The sequence below is a fragment of the Notamacropus eugenii genome, chromosome X, assembly GCF_028372415.1.
Source record: "Notamacropus eugenii isolate mMacEug1 chromosome X, mMacEug1.pri_v2, whole genome shotgun sequence".
Taxonomy (NCBI): domain Eukaryota; kingdom Metazoa; phylum Chordata; class Mammalia; order Diprotodontia; family Macropodidae; genus Notamacropus; species Notamacropus eugenii.
Window position 1 is genome coordinate 68,212,644 of NC_092879.1, and position 20,612 is coordinate 68,233,255.

At 40.2% G+C, this 20,612-nt stretch overlaps 1 protein-coding gene and 1 long non-coding RNA gene across 2 annotated transcripts in view; one reads left to right on the plus strand and one right to left on the minus strand.

Annotated features, from left to right (window-relative positions):
• The first annotated feature begins 917 nt into the window (after positions 1-917).
• Positions 918-20,612, plus strand: part of AFF2 (ALF transcription elongation factor 2) — a 529,569-nt gene continuing 509,874 nt past the window's right edge. The window contains exon 1 of the mRNA XM_072626094.1: positions 918-1,115. Coding sequence (XP_072482195.1) covers positions 1,069-1,115 — 47 coding nt within the window. The 5' untranslated portion in view covers positions 918-1,068. The remainder of the gene's footprint in view (positions 1,116-20,612) is intronic.
• LOC140515422 (uncharacterized) lies at positions 5,554-15,737 on the minus strand. The gene is made up of 3 exons (XR_011971022.1): positions 15,592-15,737; positions 11,900-12,068; positions 5,554-6,207 (listed from the first exon to the last, which is right to left on the minus strand). It is a non-coding gene; the product is annotated as an uncharacterized lncRNA (long non-coding RNA).

The following is a 20,612-nucleotide window of genomic DNA, read 5'->3' on the forward strand; positions in this document are numbered from 1 at the left end:
CTGGTCTCCCTTCGCTAAACTGAAATCTCTTCTAGGGCCAGCACCGTTTTGATGTACTCCTCTGTTTGTATCTGCGACAGAGTCTGAACATTGCCGGCCACACGGTCGCTAGTTGACCTTGCGCGCCCGAACAGCGCATGCAGGCTGCCAAGCTCTCCTCGAACTTTGTGCGGGCCGCCTGGGGGCTGGGGCGTGACTTGTGCTCCCTCAGAGCCCCCTTTCCCCGGGCTTTTGGAAGCATCCCCTTGGCTTGTCTGCAGCCTAGAGAATTGCGATCGCTGCTATCAGGGACAGTTTACATGTTCTTCCCCTGTTCTTCCCATCAGAATAGCTCTGGACCTCGGGGGGCTGGAGGGGAGAGCCAGGTGACCAACAGCTGGGGTTCAGCAGACCCCGTGCCCTACTCCCCATGTGCCCTACTCCCAATCGCACCTCCTCCTCCTCCCCCAGACAGCTGATTTTGACAGCGGTGGAGCCAGAGGCCCTGTCAGGACCGGGTAGGAGTTGGGGGCCCCTGGGCAGATCTAGGGGATGATCATGTGTGGGCTCCATGGAGCAGCTTCTGGCTGAACAGGCTCCAGCACCCTCCGTGTGTGTGTGTGCGCGCGCGCGCGCGCCGCGCGTGTGTCTGCGTGAGTGTGTGTATGTGATGCTGCCGCCGGTGCTGCCGCCGCTCCTGCCTCTTTCTCGCAGGCAGTCAGTCAGTCAGCCGGCCGGCTGAGCTTGCGGCTGAGGCGGCCACAGCCGCCGCCGCCGCCGCCGCAGCAGCAGCAGCAGCAGCAGCAGCAGAAGCAGCGGAGGCGGCAGCAGCAGCACTAGCAGCAGCCTGAGCTGGACCTAGCATTGTGGTGCTGGGAGTGAGAGCCCGAGCCAGGCAGCGAGAGGGGGCAAGAGCGGAGCCCCGGGCGCCTCGCGCCACTCCGGAGGCTGGCGAGGGGGCAGCCTGGCAGGCAGACGGAGACTTCCTCACACTGCGGCTAGCACGCCGGGCAGGCGAGTCACCTTACCGTTGCCGCCGCTCGTCTAGGCTGGCCGCTCACTGGGAGCCGGGGGCAGCAGCCCGCCGCTATGGATCTGTTCGACTTTTTCAGGGACTGGGACTTGGAGCAGCAGTGGTAGGTTGGGGGTTTTGTGTTCGTTCTTCGTTTGCCAGTCTTTCGGCTAATCCTTTCCCTCTTTTCGGGGCTTCTTTGTTAAAGGGGTGAAGAGATGAGGGTTGAGTGAGGGGGGAAGCCCCCAAGTGTTTCCTACTTGCCTTAAGCCACCTTAGATTGGGGGAGAATAGGAAGAGGAGGGTTACGGGGGCAGATTGCGTGGTTTTTTTTTTTCAAGTTAGGAGAGTTGTATTAGAAAATGCAATTTTATGATGCTTAGGGGTGTTGAGCCATCTCTCCTCCCCCCTGCCCCTTTTCGGGTTTTGTTCCTCATCGGTTCTGCATGCCTTCATCTGGCAGAGACACCTAGTGCTTCCTTCAATAGATGGCTTAACTTTAAGGGTGCTTACGTATCTTGGTAGATTTCTTTTTAAAGGGATTTAAAAGAGGCAGGCATGTACCTTCCTCCCCGCTCCCCCTCCTCTCATACATGAGCAAGCAGTCAATGAGAGACAGACAGACAAACACACAGACAGACAGACACGCACACACACACACACACACACCTACACCTCCTTTCCACTTTGCTTCCCTTAAGTTCTCTTTACTACTGTAGTAAACGAAGTGACTTCTTGTACAAACTATATTTGCTCATTTGGAGCCTTATATAGTACTGGTAAAGGGGCAAGTGTGATTTAAGTTAGCCCTGAAGTGGGGTAGTCTAATTTAAGTATACAAATAATTACTGACTGGACACTGTCCTTTCTTCCCCAAACATCCTCAGGTTTTTGCATTGTGCAGATAGTTCAGATGGGAAGGTTTGTACATGTTCTGGAAAATATTGCATACCCATTGACTAAGAGTTGGGCAGAGGTCAGGAGGGAGCAGGGAAATTGATAGATATGGGCATATCAACTTCATGTATTTATTTATTTATTCGTGCTTCCTCTCTAGGAGAAATGTTATCATTTTTTTTTAATCTGCCCCAGCAATTTAAGCAATCATGTCATTTATCTTTTTTCCTTCTAGTAAATTAGATATTTTGGATAATTTAGAATTCCAAGATTGGTTACTGGCTTTTCACTTGAATTGGAATCAGCTAATGGCCCAGCCTGAAATGAGGGTAAAAGATCTTTTTAATGTAAAAATGCTGTCATATCTTGGCCCTAAGGGCTGTGTGTTTTTACAGTCACCTTGCTACTCTAATGTTTTTACTCAATTTTTGGAGAAAAGGTCATACACTTAGGCAGTAGTTATATTTTACTGATCCATGATGCTTCAGTTGCAAATCGAAGATAACCAGAATTTAAATACCTGTCATCTTTTATTTTCCAGCCCTGCCATGTAAATCCTTGAAAACACCAATTACACAATATCAATATTCATCTGGAAGGCATTTCAGATCTCATGCAGGGTTTTATCAGCTCCATGTAAAACATTAGACTACAATGTTTAATAGGCATGCTGTTGTTATTTAACAGTAATAATCACAATAAAATCACTCCTCAATTAAATATTATGCTTCTTCACAGTATCTGTACTCAGCTGCACGAATTCATTTTGCAGGCAGCTGAGAAGTACTGTCTTGCTATTTGCATACAATTTGCCTAATATACGGTGTGGGTAACATCATCAATTTAATAGACACTGTTACAACTGAAGATGTGGGTGTAGTTCAGAAATGTTAAACAGCCTGCCAGGTATGGGAATTTTTTTTTTAGGATGTCTAACGTAGTATTTGAATTTTACTTCTGTCTCAGACTCTCTCAGTCTACTTGATCCAAAAGGGAAATTCACATTGCTCTGATTTCTTAAAAGAAATGGAAGCAATGGATGAAAATTCTTGTTTGGGGGTTCTCTCTCCTTAAAGGAAAATGCAACACCCTTGTTTCTCAGGAGTTCCAACTAATCCTTGTTGCAGGCCCATGTGTCTTAAGAAGCATATATGCCTCTAGCCCCTCCTTGTGTGCAACTTGCCCAATCACTTAGTACAGTGTGCATATGTAGATAAGTATGTATTTTGCCTACACTCCTTGTGTGGAACACACACTCTCTTGGTCTCCTGTTTGCTTTTTTTGCTCTGTTCACTAGTATGCTTTCTTGTGTGCTTGTCTTCATAAACATCTGGTGTGCAGTTGTGCAATTGTGTAAGACACCCCCACCAAGAAAATAAGCACAGATATGACCCTGGTAAATGCATTGAAAGCTTTCTATTCAGGTGACTTGGAATATGTGTGATTAGCGTTATCAGAGGGCCAGAAACAGGATGCTGACCCTGACAAACAGCCCTGACATAAAATCATATCCAAAGTCACCAGACAGCCCAGAATTTGCCTGTTATGCTTATTCCCACTCAGTGGCAGCTAGCTGCATTCGTGACCCTCGCCCAAGAAACTATCAACATTAGAAAGCTTATTTTCCTCTAGATGGATTCTTTAGCTTCACTGGTAGAACTTATCACTCTCAGTAACTGCCATGAAAGGCCTACACCTTTATTTCATGAGCTAGTGCTTCTCTTTTGCTATATACAGAAACTGTGCCCCATATATGTTCAGAGTCCTATGTATAAATAAATATGGAAAAATGGTGTGAAAATGACACCCAGGGGACTCCCCCCCCCCCCCCCCCCGATTGTGCTTTAGAATTCTCGTTGTTGGCTTTTACAAATTGCAGAAATCCTTTCATGTATCTAGCTAGCCCTGGGCTGGATTAAAGGGCCAAGCCTCAAGTTCTGTAAGATTTCTGCATGAATAAGTAACATTTACCTGAGTTAGATTCTTCGATATAAACCGGTCTGCAAAGGGAATGAGAAAAGAGAATGAAAAACCTCCAGTGCCTGAGACCCCGTGGTCTTTGAAAAAAAAATATAGATAGATAGATAGATAGATAGATAGATAGATAGATAGATAGATAGACAGATAGAAAGATAGATAGATATAGCCAATTTTTTTTTTCTTTTAAATCATTCTGTAGGCTTGTCAGTGGTCACCAAGGTAATAGCATTTTGAAGTACCCAGCCCCTGTGGCTGAATTTGGACCTCTCTCTGGGAAGTGGTGATACCTTTAATCACCTACTAGAAGAAAAAAGCTCAGAAAAACAACTCAAATATGAAGTCATTCAGGGCCATGGGTGGTGAAGAACTGCTCTGCTATTTTGTCCCAGCTTGACATATTTTTTTTTGGGGGGGGGGGGGGGGAAGTGCTGTAGCAGAGGCAGGGAGTATTTTTCTTTATTTTTTGAAATGGCAGCATAAAAAGGGTCTATTTGGGGGAAAAAATGTTAGCCCATCCTTACTGGACAAACCTAACTCTTCTAAAAGAAAACCTCAAGGCATAGTGCAAATTGTAGTTAAGTGATTTTGTCAATAGAAGCCTTCTCTCTTGCAGAGACCTGAATCAATTGTTTTTACTTTTTATATGATGTCTCCCAAGTAGCCTAATTAGAGTCAAGCCAGTAAACTGGCAGTTGGATTGGAAGAGCCTTAAACCCACTACCCTGTTATATAAATAGAAAGCTCAAAGGTCTGTGTGTGGTTGTCAAAGCTGAGAAGAGGCCATGTGTCTGCCCGCCAGAGAGCAGCGTGCCCCTTCACCATGTTCCTGGAGCCTGGAGCCGGTGACCCTGCTCTCCACACAAAGGTGGACTGTTCCAGCTTCAGCCTGAGCTTTCCCCGCACACTGCAGCAGCACACGAGCTCCTTCTGCCTGCCTTCTTTGCGCAGAGGTCTTCAGAGGCCTTGTTAACTACAATTCTTCTTAATATTAGAACGAGGCTGTTTAGGAGAGAAAGGTGTGTGAGATGGAGACATGATATCCCTTGCAAACCTGTATATTTTCTGCTGCTGAGGCAGGGAAAGAGAGGGAGGGAGGGAGAGAGAGAGAGAGACTGAGAGAGAGACTGAGTGAGAAAGAGAGCCAGAGACAGCTGGTTCTAACTAATATCTTTAGCTTTGGATGATTTCTCTCCCCAACCCACGCACCTTCCCTGTCTGTATATATTTGTCATCCATTCAGAGGAAGAATAATTATATTTAATTTACTATACATTCTTAAGTGTTTGCCAATTATGTTAGCCATTTTAAAAAAAAGCATTTGTTCTAGTTTGGGTTAGATGGGTAGGAGGAATGGACCAGTGCCTGATCAGGTAGTAGAGAAGGTCCCCTGCTCCCCCTAGGGAAAAAAAAAGCCATCAGCAGCTGGAGATTTTGAAAGCACATCCATTGGACGGGAAGAAAAGGATCCCTGTGTGAGACATCAGCTTAATGATACATGAATTGTTTTGTTAATGATGCAGTCAAGCCTTTAACAACTTAAAAATATACAAATGAAGTTGGAAAATGACTATCTCAGTAACAAATCAATCATTACACAGATATGACCCATACCATTTAAGCATTTTGTGGATGGAAGAAAATCACATTGTTTGGAAACATGCTGCTTTTTTGTGGATTGAAAATAGTGTTAATGGAATGAATCCTTGCTTCGCATCTTTTATTCACCATGATGATTTTTTTCCATGTGAAATTTAAAAATATCTAAAATAATGTGAATTGTTCACATTTATCTAAAAATCTCAACAACTAAAACATCGTCCTCCCTTGAACAATAGAGAGGCCCTGGCCTTTGTGGCCTTCAGATCTCAGGAGACCATGCCCTTGATTAACAGACTTAGCTCGCGTCTCCAGGATGCCAGACCACCCAGTCAGGTCATTGGATTCAGTGACCGAAGTTAGTCAGGCTGCTTGATTAGTGGCATGAAGACAAAGCAGTGGGGTGCATTGAATAACTTTTTTTTTTTTAACTTATCAACTTGTTGTTTTGGTGTTGTGTAGACTGAGCTAAAAATGTTTAAAGTATTTGTCCATTGATAGCTGAAATCCAGTGTAGGACACACATCATCACTCCTCCTTGCTCTGTATAGCCTGGAGAGATCTGCTCTTTTAAATACAATCTTTTGGGGGTGGGAAAAGGAAAAAATCATAGTTGAAGCAAGTTACCAGGCTGCTTCATGAAGCCTGGGAAAGGAGGAAGAGGACTGGTCCTGGTTCTTCTACTGACTGGTTGGACGACCACAGATCAGACATTTGTCCTCTCTCGGCTCTGGATTCCTCACCTGTAAAATGAAGGAGTTAGACTAGCTGATCTCCAGTTTCCCCCAACCCCCTTCCAGTTCTCGCTCTGTCTTAATTTCTCTTTACTCCTATGATTGTTACCAGAAGAACTGCCAGAAATAAGACAGTTGCAAATAATACCACCTCTAAGATTGGGACCTTTTGGGGACTCGCAAAATGATTTCCAGTTTCATTTTATGCTCTTAATAAATTATACCTAAGGAACTGGTTGCTTATTGCCCCATGTGGGCTGGAACATATAATTTTTATGCAAGTAGGCCCCACTGAAATATGATAGAACTGTTGTATGCATAGGTAAACATAATAATTGTGTATTACAGGGGATTTGACAGACAAAAATGCATTTTAAAATGATATATTGGTTATACCATACTACAGAATCACAATACTTTTATATTTTAAGTCTTTTGATGGGAATTGATGAGTGAAAAAGCATCTGAGGAGAAAGCCAGTTGAAATCTTGGACATCTATTTTTCTCAGTATAGATTCCCAAATTTTGACAATGTTTTCTTTACTTAAATAAGAATATGACCAGTAAGTAATTTTGTGAGTCAAGCTGAAGCATTTGGACTTTTACAGGGGAATGTTTTACTGATTTTTAAAGCCACAATACTGACCTCTAGGGAACAGTATCTTGTATAACCCTCAGTCCCTTGCTCAATGTTCAAGAAATATGCCAACGTGCTGATAATAAAGATCTCCTCAGTTCAGTGGCTATGGAGAATCAACATAGCTTAGCAGAGAGAGTGCTGGACTTGTTGTCCTGAAAACGAAGGTTCACATCCATCCTCTGACACTTCATAGCTTTGTAAATATGGGCAAATTATTTTAACCTCTCTTGAGCCCCATAGATGAAATCATCTATTTAAAGTTGGATGGGATCTGAAATGGAGACCCCACAGTGGTTAATTCACTTTTCCAAAGTCATTCAGCTAGTAAGTGGCAGACTGGAGCCCAGAACCTCTGAACCCTAAATCCATGGCTTTTTCTACTATAGCAGATCTCCAAATGGGAATAATAATGTCTCCCAGAATCGCTGTGAGGCTCAAATGATGTCGTGTATATAAAGCACTTTGTAAACCCTAATACGCTATGTAAATGATCACCTATTATTATCATCCCAGGTAAAACCCATGTGCCATATAAGCATAGGTACCTGCCCTCCATGCTGTTCCTCTACTGGTTGTATAATATACTCATTGTTTGAGTATTCATTCTCCAATTGGGCCAAGAGGCCAACTTGACCTCTTTCCCAGAAAAGAATGTTGGCATAAGAGGGCAATTAAAAGGGAAGAAAATCAGGGGCTCCAAAGAGGGAGAGCTACTGTTTGAATCCTATTTCTGAGAACTTTAAAGGATATTTACAAAAGAAAGAGGGAAGGAGAAAAAATATATTTTTTTCCATCATAATAGTTCACTTTTGCATGGTGCCTTAAGGTTAGCAAAGCTCTTTTTCTGTGTTATTTCAGTTGATCCTCAGGGCTTTCCCTTTCAGGAGGTGCTGTTATTATCTTCATTTGGTAGATATAAATGAGGGTCTAGTGGAGTACCTGGTCCAGGCCCCATGGTTAGTGCCTGAGGTAGGATTCAAATCCACCGTCTTCCTGATTTCCAGTCCTGGGCTGTTGGCTCTGCCAGGACCCCTGGGTAAGAATGAGTTGTTTGCATTTGTAAACCTAGTGTGTCAGTTGGCTAGAAGGCAGATAAAGAGCAAGGCTGTTCCAAAGGCAGAAGGTCAGCCCATTTTCCTATCTTCTGCTTGCCTTGAGTTTTCAGCCATCCCCCTTTGTATTTCATCATGAAAGGTTGTTTGTGTTTTGTTTAGTTTGAATTAAATATCACAGATCCACACCATAAATTACTCTTAGCTGTTAAACTGAGGACCAATGTCAGGTTGTTTTGTCAAACTTTTGTGCTTTCGCTTGAATGGAATTTTATCTGCATGTTCAAAGCCTGTTGAGCCTGTTGAAGTTTACCTGGTGGAGAGGGTAGGTGATGCACAGAATTGTTGAATTTACCTTGAAGTAAATCTCATCATTGACCTTAGCTGTGGACATCTCCTGACCTACTGAGCTGAGAAAAATGATCTGGGAGTTTCAGTTGAATGATGAGCTCTAAGCTGAGTTGACAATAGCCCTTCCTGTGAAATCTGATTTTGATTAGGGGTAGCCCAGTGTATGGAATGATATCTTCTTGGGACAGTACATGTGTTTTGCTTCATATGAAAACCTCAAATAACTAATGATTTAAAGTAAACTCTGGTTTGAGTTTTCAGTAGTCCCTTGCAGTGGGAGAAATGTATGATGGTGCCCAAAGTTCTTTTCTGTGTGTTTTTTAAGGGTTAAGATTACCCAGTTACAAAATGGAAAATAGGCTAGGGAAACAGATATTTTGCTTTTGCTACACATTACACATCCCTCATTCCCTCCTTCATTTATTTTTTTAGGTTTCTCCTAAAAACAAAAGGAAGCGACCTCCAACATGCTACTTCCATGTTATGTATGTCTGTTTTTTGTTTTCAAAATAATAGTCCTCTGTGTTCCATCTAGTTGAACTCAAAAGATTTCTCTTGAGTGTCCACTGAATGCATTTGAGAAAGCACTGCACTGGAGATTCTGAAGGAAATGCCCTTTGCAGTGAAAAACAGATACAGATAGTGGTCCTCTTGTTGGCCTTCCCTAAATTATGTATTTGGAGTCAGATTTTATGTTTTCCAGGCAAAATATCTCCTGGGAATAGCAATGAGGTGGATTATTTTTATGTCAATAGAAATAAAATCAGAAAAAATGCTTTTTAACTCACCATGAATTGATGCTAAAATTATAGTTTTTACCTTAACAATTACTAGGAGAAGAGTGGTTTTATGGATGTGTGTATTGTGTAGTCTCTAGCTGGCTGGTTTTTTACCAACATTGAAGAAAATAGCCAGTTGACCTGGGGAAATTCTGTCAATTGATCAGATGTTTTGTTTTCATGATATCAGATAGAAAATTTGGCTGTTTTTCCCTGATTAAATAGATGACTTTTCATGCTGTATATAGATTCAGTTATTGTGACTACATTGAATGACTGTACAGGAGGGTAGATTTAGCTCGAGAGGGGACCTGTGAGATCTTTTGGGACAGCTCCCTCAGTTTAGAGCAGGCCTGTACAACATAAGGCTGCAGACTGCTTGTGACCCAAGGGCCACTTGTAGTCCACCAAAGGATTTTGGGTAGCCTGTGAAAAATGTAGAGTATGTTAAAGAAAGTAAAGATGTAATGAGTGCTTTGTCCATTCCCCATTTAATCCTCCTTCTACTAGTCAGTATTGTGTCTGATAACTTGGTGGGTAGATTGCCACTGTGCACTCGCTCCTGTTTGTCATGTGACCTATGGCAACCAACCATCATCAGTCTGACTCTAGTCTGAGAGGAGAGTTGCATCTTTTCGCTGTTTTCTGCTCTTATTGGTGCTGAACAGGGACCAAGTGAGTGCAGCAAAGTAATTTTTTTAACATTAATGTGACATCATGATGAATAAAAATCTTAAGTAATAAGTGTAATTAATTGATATTAATTAAAATTTCCTTTTTTAAAAATATGATTTATTTGCAAAATAGTTTAATTATTAATTATACCTTTACTTAGAAAGTGAGCTGCTGAAACATTATCTGCAGCCCAAAGAAGTTTAACCTATTTTAATTTTGACTCCTACCTGCTGCCAAGTTGTGCAGGTCTGGTTCATAGGTAACAGAAACCAGGACCAGAGGTTGTAAGTGATCCCAGAGTTATACAGGTAGCAAGTGATAGAGTTAAGCTTTGAACCCAGGTCCTCAGACTTCAAATCTGATTCTCTCCTGTAGCACTACACTCCTCTAGGCACCGCAGAATCAGTGGAACATACTTCACTGATAATCAGCTCATCTATTAACAAGTCTTTTATTGAACCCTGTAGCAGGGTGCATGGTGTGACTTTTTAAATTGCATCACATAAACATCAATTCAATTAGACACTCAGGGAAAATTTTCGAGCTGGAAGGTACCTTAGAGATCATTAGCTTAGTCCCTTCACTTTACAATCAGGATTTCAGCCTCTCAGTCCAGCATTCTTTCTACTTTGTCAAGTATTTATTAAAATCTCTGCCATATTCACAGCACTGGGAGGGATGCAAAAGAGGTAGCAGAAATGGACTCAGACCTCAAGAATCTAGTTTGGGAGATTAGAATAGTACATGACAAGGTAGGAATGAAGATAAAGGCTATGAGAAGTCAGAGAAACCTGAGATGGGTGCAGGCTGCAGCTGTGGAACAAAATATGGGCAAAACAGTTTTGAACCGAGTCAATATAATACAAAGTAAAGTGAAAAGTTGGCAATTGGGCGTGTCTGGAGGGCCAACAGGGTCATTGAGATAAACGGAAATCTACTCTGGGGCCTCACTTATCTGATTTGGCTGTCTACACAGCTGAGAATCATACAGATGATTGCCAAGTTTACTTTTTTTTCCTCTGTAAGTATAGTAGATTTGACTATATTGGTCACCATTTGGGGGGAATAGCCACATGATTCTTGCTAAATATGTTCATAGTCTCAATGATATATATATATGTATATATATATATACATACACACACATATATATACATATATACACATACATATATGTACACACATATATACATATATACACATACATATATACACATATATATACATATCCATATACGTATATACAAACGTATACATGAATTTGTATATTTGTGTGTACTGTATATGCAGACATTTTCAGCAGGCACCACTTTCCTTTCAGAGAAATCGTAAATAAAAGTTTGTTTTTCCTGAAACAATTGAAACACATGTTTGCAAATTGGCAACATTTGCTGGCAAAATAGACTTTTTCCACAGAAACATACATTTGGGCTGTTGAGATGCTCTCAAATAAAATGCTTCTTTTTTGGAGTAGAGTTTTTGAATGGTAAAGTTTCTCAGTGTTGCTGCATTTTTTCATTCCTTCCCTTATAATTCATCTTTTTTTTAACTTTGACATTAGGAGAATATAATTTGGTGATTTGACCCTGGCCCATTCAGTGTATAACTGTTTGTTACAATGTGTTTACCATGTGTTTCTTAGAATCAGTATAAGTGTGAGAGACAAATAAGACACAGTGGTTGGAATTGATCATTAAGGTGATCACTATCCTCAGTCACTTGCATTTTAATTCTCTCCTTAGTTCTCTTGTCTCTGAAGAATTTTAAGGAACAAACTAATTCCATTCAACATGTTTTGTATTTCCACTTGGGTAATGAATGACTGGCCACTCAGTCTGAGATGAATTCAGTTTGGTACGGAGAGGATCAGCTTGGTTTGTGAACTTGGACTTTAATATTATGAGTAAATACAATAAACTCAGTGAGTTACCAGGAACCATTGGTGTTTCTCAAGTAGGTCAGGAGTATTTCTCCTTGTTTCTTTGCTAGATACCTTGTCAATGAATGGGAATTAAATTTAAACTCAAGACAAATATGAGTCTTGAATGACAGTAAGATTTTGTGCCTCGGTGTGACTATGATATGCATGGCTTGGAGTTTTGTTCTGAGATAGCCTATGGCACGCTAGACATTTTGATACTAGAAAGTGATTGTCTTCAGGAGCCATAGCATATAGAGGAAGAATGAAAGATATGACCACTCACCTGGCTGTTTAGTCTATACGATGCTGAATATATAGGCTTGAAGTCCAGATAATGGGTTCTTTTTTCATCTTTTTTTTTTTAAAGTAGAGATGTATTAGAGTCACATAGAGCTTTTTTATAGACCTGAAATAGTTGCGACTTAATGTGGGGTGAAAATGGTTCTTCAAATCTGTAAATGATAAATAATCATTGTCAGTGCCTTTACTGAGAAGAGATCAGAGGGAGCCTGCGGCCTCGAGGCCACATGTGGCCTTCTGGGTCCTTGGGTGTGGCTTTTTGATTGAGTCCAAGTTTTACAGAACAAATTCTTTTATTAAGGGTATTTGTTCTGTGAAGTTTGGATTCAGTCAAAGGGCCGCACTTAAGGATGTTGAAGGTCACATATGGACTTGAGGCTGCAGGTTCCTCATCCCTTGTTTAAGAGAAGAGAGAAAATCATATGTACATGTATATGTACAGGTTGTTCACCTCATATAATACATGTATTTCATAAATTGCATATATGTTGGTGTTTTTGTAAATTTGTTCTTTAAATGTCTTCGGGTATTTACATTTTTATTGAATTGTTTTGTAATGCATATAGTCCAAAATCTTTCCTTCAAACCTAATTTATCTTTTTTCTTCTGGTTATTTTGTACTTCAAGTTTTCTCAAAACAAAATATGCCGGAATTTAGGATTTTTCATCTTGCAATCTTTGACATCCTGAGGATAGTTTAGGGCCCTTTGTTTCCATGCCTCTTAGACCTACCACAAGGCTTTACAGAAGTGAGTTGGATGCTCAACAAGTATTTCAATTAAATTGAATTTTTCCAAAAAGACAATTTTGTTTGATTTTGCACCTAGTAACATATCAAGGTTCTGGGGTGTTACTGGAACTGAAAGCTGAGTCTTTCAACATTTTCTGAGTGTGTTTCTCCCTAGCTTTATGACATTGCTTCTTCTGAGCCAGATGCTTTTGTTTTGAACAGTCTGTTGCTTTTGGTGGCTAACCTAAGGCTTGGGTTTTCCTAACATATATTTTTAGACAGAACATATTTTCTATTTATATCTCTGGCGTATTCAAATTCCTTTGTGTCATAGCGACGATCTGCAGAAAAAAAGCTTCTTTATTATACATTGAATTTAAGATTTCAACAGTTTTATGTTAATTACATCATTTATGAGAAAATTCTGCCATCAAGTGTCGATATCTGTAGAGCAACTGACACTGTGCTTTTGTTGTGTGAACAAGTTTGAAGGGTTGAAGAGCATGATAAAAAATCCCCAATGTTTTAAAAAAAAGTTTTTTAAAAAAATTTCTTGGTTGAAAAAATAAGCATGATAAGAGATGTGTAAAGTGTACTTAAAGAAAGAGGGCAGTCATGAGTTCCAGAGCAAAAGGCCTCTTACTAGTTTGTTAAAATAGCCAGACTGACACATGAGCATGTAGCTTGGAAAAATCAGAAAATAGACTGACCAGTATGAATGTCCAGATATTACAGATGTTTTCAGAACCCCAAAGCTACCATGAGCCTATGTTCAAATGTGTTGACCAACTGGTTTTGGAGTTCCATAAAAATCTACTTATTTAAACTTATTTAAACAGTGGTGTGATGGTAGCCAAGTAGCAGATGACCCAAGTTCTCACCAAAAACTAACGCTTATTGGATGATCATTTATATATTCCTAAGAAATAGCAGTGAAATACCAATGAGGCAAGTTATACTCTTCCAGATTGCTCAGGCATTTGTGAGCAAACAGCTCTTAGTTGTGATTCTAGAACCAAGAATAGAGAAGAAAAGAACATCTTCTGAAATTTCGGAAAAGTTAAAGTGAATGCTAAATGGAGATGAGGAGAAATGATGATGGTAGAGCCAGCACTGCCTTAGCTAATTAATGTATCAAGATACCGGTCAATGATTATAACCAAGAGCTACACAGAGTACAATCTTAAAGGGATCTGTCTATTAAGATTACAGAAAGTGGAGCATTTGATTTATTTCATAGTTTTCCAAAGTTCCATTTTAACTCCAAACAAATAATGCATTAGTCACACTGAATAAAAAGGCATATTAAATAATGTTGTGATTTTTTTCTTTTTCATAATCTCATTTTGTAAAGAATCAAATAGGTTTTAGTGGTTTATTCATACAGTAAGAGGTAGCTGGTTGAATGAAATCTTTCTATCTCTAGCTTCCTAGTTCATTAGAAGTATCTATTCATATTATCAAAAAAGTCCCTCATTTTCTCCTAGCCTGTTTTATTCCCCTTAGTGTCTCTGGAGTGCACAAAGAAGAGTTTCTTGTTTTTATATTCATCCGTTTGTGGACTGTGTCATGTGGCATCTCCTGTGAGGTAGAAGTCTTTCTCAGGATGTTACTAGCTACTCTGACCTATCACGTGAACGAAAATGAGAAGACTTCATTTTCAATTTACTATCACTATACTATGTCCAGAGGTAATGTGATACAGTGGACATAGTACTAAATATGGAGCCAGAAGACCTGAGTTCACATTCTTATACTGTCACACACTGCCTGCCAGAGGACTCTTGCTTTCCCCATGGTCTTCACAGCCATCATCTGGGAAGATGATGTGTATAGTGAAGGAGCCAGCCATCCCCACCAACTGCCAACCATTTGCCACATACAAAGAAGGTGTGCTGGCATTTCTGAAGCAACAAGTCACCATAACGAAAAGGCAGGAGGCAGTGTGTACCACACAAATCAAACTACTACCATTACCTTTACTACCATCTCCCTCAGATCTTCATGGAGACAGCCCAGAACTCTGAACCTATGAGTCTTGAGAAAAATAATGTTTCTACCGCAGTGCCTACAGGGGTCACCCTGGGAAGCAATCCCTGTGAATATGCAGCCTGGTAACCACTTCTGCCAGTGGTATGGACATAGCTACTGAAGACCCAGAAGGGAAGGCTCCTGCTCCCAAATAATTGTCAAATGGTTTAACATCAGAAACTTGTATGCTTTATCAGTGAAATTACATTCCATTAAATAAGAGGTACGACCATCTCCTTTGCAGTTCTACACTCAGGATGATGGGACCTTTCCATCTGACTTCCATTTAAAACCTTTCATATGTGTTGTCTCCCATATTAGAATGTGATCTGCTTGAGAGCAGGTACTATCTTTTCTATTTGTATCCCCAGGTCTTTGCACATCATGAGTGCTTAATCAATGCTTCACTTATTCATAAAAGGAGAAGATTACACCAGTTGACCTCTCAAGTTACTTCTTAAATCTTATGATCACTTATTAAGTCCCTACTATTTTTAAGTATCACAGCAAAATAGTTGAATAGTCATATATAAGTCTAAATTTGGAGGTGCCAAACAGAATTTTGCTAAGGATGTTCCTCCTCCAAGACCACCGTCTCTATGCCAATTCAACGTACATTTAAAAAATTCCTATTATGTTCTGGTGTTAGGCACTGTGGATACAAAGATGGAAAAAACCTCTAGAAGTTACCATTTGCCTATCTCCACGGTGGAGGTGGGCTCTTTTCTTGTCCTCTAAGTACTACAGATTCCGTTTGGTTATTAGTTATATTTATATGGATAGTACAATATTGACACATAGCATGGCACAGTGGATAGAGAGAGAATTGGCTTTGAAGTCATGGAGAACTGAATTCAAGCCCAAGTTTTTCCTCTGATTCATGTTTGTCTTGCAATCATAGGAAAGTCACTTACCTTCTCAGTGCTCAAGCCACTTTTCTAAGATGCAGACCATGATTGCGTTGTGTCAGTGGACCTGCATCTGCGTCTGCAGTTGTCCATCTGCATCTGCGAAGGGGATTTCTGTGCTGAGAATTCCCTGTACAAAAGAGAACAAGGTCACATAGATACATTTACAAGTGGCAAAGATTGCAGAACTTGGAGAGTTACTTTATCCTTATCTCTTCTATTTAGTTCATTGTTTTAATGGATAATGGAAAAGCTTGTGTTGCTCAGCTGAGAAATTCTTTAGAATGTGTAGGTTCAGTTACATTCCAAATTTGGCTTTCTGTTAGTGGATGGCTGGTAATGTATGCTTTTATACATTTAAGGGAGAAAAACATGATTACAAAATGGTCACTAGCCCCATTGAACATCAAAAACTTTTAAAATGAGGCAAATGATAAAGTATGGTCTTTATTTTATTAAATTTCCTTAAATTGCACATTATAAAAATCGAGGAAAAAGTCATACATTTTGTAAAACTTATGAGTTTTTTTTTTTGAGGGGGAGGGTTTCCAAAGTTTGACAACCCCCATTGCATCTGGCCTGGCACATTCCTATTTTTAATGAGAACCTTATGAGGGTGCTGAAGGTTTGGCTGTCTTAGGCAGGGCCTTTTCCCTAGGGGGATCATAAAGGATACACTAGGCAGTAACGTCACTGCTAATGGAATTTCTCCAAAATGTTTCAAGGCAGGCTGCCTCCACCCAAGTTAAGGGAGTCGAAGCTGGGAAGTGGTACCATGCTTAGGTCCTCATAGAGCTGTAAACTTCAATTTTCCTACTTATTAGAGATAGAAAATGAGAACACTCATGAGGTTATTCTGCAGAGAGAGCTTCATGGATTCATGTATTAATGTAACAGGAGAGTTTTTTTTTTTTTTTAGTGGAAAAACCACCACTTTGTAAGTAAGACCAACTGAAGGTGGATAGTTGAGATGGAAAATAACAAAAAATGAAATTCCCAAATTACGGATCTTGATTCCTTCCTTTATTTTCTACCGTATACTTTCCAAACTCCTTTGCTGTAGAGTTTGCCCTAGATGTCACTCAGCAATTTGTGCTTGAAGACGTAGGGAGAATATGGTGATAGTATCAATAGGTGTATGCATACACAAGTAGTAAAGGCTCTCCAACTTGGATAGTACCTTAATCTTTTATGAAATGTTCCAAAGAATTCTTCAGTCCAATGGCCTTTTGACAGGGAATTGGTTTCTAGCACTGCTACCTCAAAAGATGTTTGACTCAACTGTCTTGGTTTGTCTCAATTCACTTCAATTTAACAAGTATTTATCAAGTACCTACTATGTGTAACTTGGGCACCCAGATGGCACAGTGGATAGAATACTGACCCTGGAGTTAGGAAGATTCTTCTTGAGTTCAAATCAGACACTAGCTGTGTGACCCTGGGCAAGTCACTTCACCCTGTTTACCTCCCTCATCTGTAAAATGAGCTGGAGAAGGAAATGACAAACCACTCCAGTATTTTTGCCAAGAAAACCCCAAATGGGGCCTCAAAGAGCAGACATGACTACACAATAGCAACGACAATGTGTAACAACACTCTGTGTTAGGGTCTGGAGACGCCAAAACAAAAATGAAGCATTCCTTGGCCCTCATCTACTGATTTTAAGTTCTAAGCATTTTGATTCCTCACAAGCGCTTCACCAGCTATTTAGTTGCCTCCCTTTGAAGCCATTTTCAAGTAATGGGGAAAATTTTGGGGGGAGCGATATACATCAACCTTTGTCTTTTTGTTGGCTTTTCTTTAGCCCATTTGCTTTTTTTTCTCCCAGTATATTAGTGATTTGGGAATAGTGTTTCAGCCATTTTCATTGGGGAAACTGATTCTGAGTATCCATTTAATTTATTTCTCCTAAAACTTATACCCTTATATTTTGTGAAAGGTACATGTTGATGACAAGAGAACATTGTCACCGCTGGCTGTGTGGCAGTGTGGTGTTGTGGAAGGAGTTCTTAGTTAAAGTGTTAAAAGCTGGTTGTTGGCTTTTTTAACCTTTTACGCATACATGAATTTGTATGAGGTATTACCACTCAGCAAATGCAAAGGAGCATTGGATTTCAAACTTCTGTCCAAATCATGTCTCTGCAACTTACTAGCTGTGTGATTTCAGTCAAATTCCTTCCTGTCTCTGAACCTTAGTTTTTTTTTTCCCCATGGAAAGTGAAGGGTTTGAATGAAATGCTCTCTTGGGTCTCATCTAACTCCAGCTCTTATGATCTTATAAAGGTAAACAACAAATTTCTTTATTTCTTCCCTCATATAGAAAAAAAGGCTTTCAAGGGCCATATTATTTAACATCTTGCAAGCTGTTTCTCTGTGTTCCAAAATCTGGTTCCACAATTTTTGTAGTTCATGTGGCTTTTATGGCATATTAATTTTAAAAACTCAAGGGAACAGTGTGTGTTTAAATTGTTGAATTAATACAACCTTAATTTTCAGCTAAATTTCAGAAACCTGCAAATACTAGCTGCTTTGCATTGGCATATAATGACACTTTTGTTTACATTTCAGAGCGTATTTAATCATGGGCTTCTACATTTTCATAAATAGATAATGGATGATAAAACCTTTAAAAGTTGCATTACTGGTACTCTTCCTTCTAGAACAGAAATTCACAATTTCTCAATGAGCCACTTTTTTCAGGGTGATTACATCTCTTTAAAAATTGAAATGTAAAATCAAAAAAACCTGTGAAAACATAAAAATAAATAATCATTTTTTCCAAACTCAATTTGGAACCCCTTTTAGTGATGTGAAGACAACATGATATTTGCATGTTTTACTTATTGATTTCCTTTGTGCGAGGTAATTCTTGATCTTTAGGTGCAGTGAGGTATGCAGGGACTGAAGAACTTTCCCCATCCCTTTCATGCACCCTTTCCTGGAACTTCAACTTCACTATGAAATAATCATTCTCCAGCATCTTGAGGTCTACCCAGTTCTGGGTCCTCATACTTTATGATACCACTATGAGGGTATTGTAGCAAGTAGTTGCCTCCTGGAGGAAGACCCAGAAAAGAGACGTGGACATACATCCAGATGTAGGATACACTGGCCCTCAGGCTGGAGAGATGGTAATGATTAAGGACCAGGATTGGGACCAGGCCTTATGACTTGGAATAGAGAATGACTCCCTCACCAAACCACATTGCCCCCTCCATTAATTGATGTAGGCAAGAGTGAGGCAGAACCAAAAAAAGACCCACAAAAACATAAAACAATGAAGTCCAAACAAAAAAATCAAAATTAAGAGAAAGAGAGGTTGCGGTAAGATCTACAAATGTACAAGTGGGAAAGATGAGGGAGCTCCAGAAGCTCTACATTTCCTAAAGGACATAGATTAAAGAAGGAACATGTAAACATAAAGCCCTTGAGTGAGAGAACAGAATTCAGAAAAGCCTAGCTGGAGATATAAATGAGGAAGATGAAGTTAATGAATATTTTTTGGAAAAGGATGCCACAAATGAAAGCTTCTCAGGTTAAGAAACTGGATTGCAGGTGGGCAGCTTGGGTGGTAGATGCTGAACTCACACTGTTATCTGGATCTTGAGAAGGAAGGATAAAAAGGGGAGAGAATGGTAATTCAGAGAAAAAGATAGAATGGCTAGGTATGTCCACCCATATTGAGAGAGAGGTGAGGAAAGGGACAGGTATTTCCTCCTCCCCTGTGTAGGCCTTCTCCAGATTTCCAGATGAACCCAATCTTATGAAGTGTTTCATGCTACCTCCCCCTCAATCAAATTTCCTCTCTGCAATTTCTACCTACTCTTCTTAGACCTGCCCTCAGGGGACCAAGCAGAGCCAAGTGTGATTCCTCCTACATGTTACAGGAAGTCAGGCAGTTAACTAGAGTTTAATATGCACCTGCTATGTGCCAGGCACTGGGCTAAAAGCTAGAGGTACAAAGACAGTCAAAAAACTACAGTGCCTCTTCTCAAAGAGCTCAGTCTAATGAGTGGGTGATAATAGCGCCACTAATATAGTTTTAAGGTTTACAAACACTATATCACATCATTCTCGCAACAACCCTGGGGAGTAGGTGCTTTTATTATTTCCATTTTACAGATAAGGAAACTGAGGCAGCCAGAAGTTAAGTGACTTGTCCAGATTTATGCAGATCTCAAGTCTTTCTGACTCCAGGTTCAGCACTCTATACACTATGTGACCTAACTTTCCTTTACATATTTCAAGACCCTATGTCTTCTCTCATCTTCCCCAAATCCCTTTATTAGTTTTCACATAGCATAAACTTATAAATTTATGATCTTATAAACAATACTGCCTTCACCTTCAGATACTCTCGAGCTTATCAGTGTCCTTCCTAAAATGTATCTGGAAGGGAACACAGGATTCTAGATGTGATCTCACCAGGGAGTGTGTAGTCAGCTGACAGGCCTCAAACCCATCAGTGAGTTAGGAGGTTATCTATCCCAAGCATGTGAAGATTTACTGTGGTGAAAGGGGCAGATAGGAACAGTTTGTTCTAACCACTAAGAAGGTGGCTGAAGCAGGAGCTGTGGAGATCATCCATTTCATCCCAGGCCATCACCAGCCATCTTAACTTTGTCTTTCCCCTGGACTTTGATGACTCTGTAGGAGGGAGGGAGGCTGATGACTTTGTGCAACTCTGTCTCTCTGAAATGCAATTCATGCAGGAGTTAAGATATCACCTGGTAGTATCATCGGTCCTCTTTGAAAATGAAGGGCAAGCAACAACAACTGCAGTGGGGCGTTCCACATGGGATATTTCTCTTAATGTCTCCCAAAACTGTGTTTGCTTTCTTGGTGGCCATATCCCACTCTTAACTCAGAGTGAGCTTTCAAGGCACTAAAAAAATCCCTAAAATTTTTTTCCAGATAAACTAGTATCTAGCTGTGCCTCCTCTGACTTGTACTTTTTAAAATCCAGGACTAAGACGTTACCTTAAAGTTGATTTTCTTGGATGACCCCATGTTTTAGCTAGTCATGA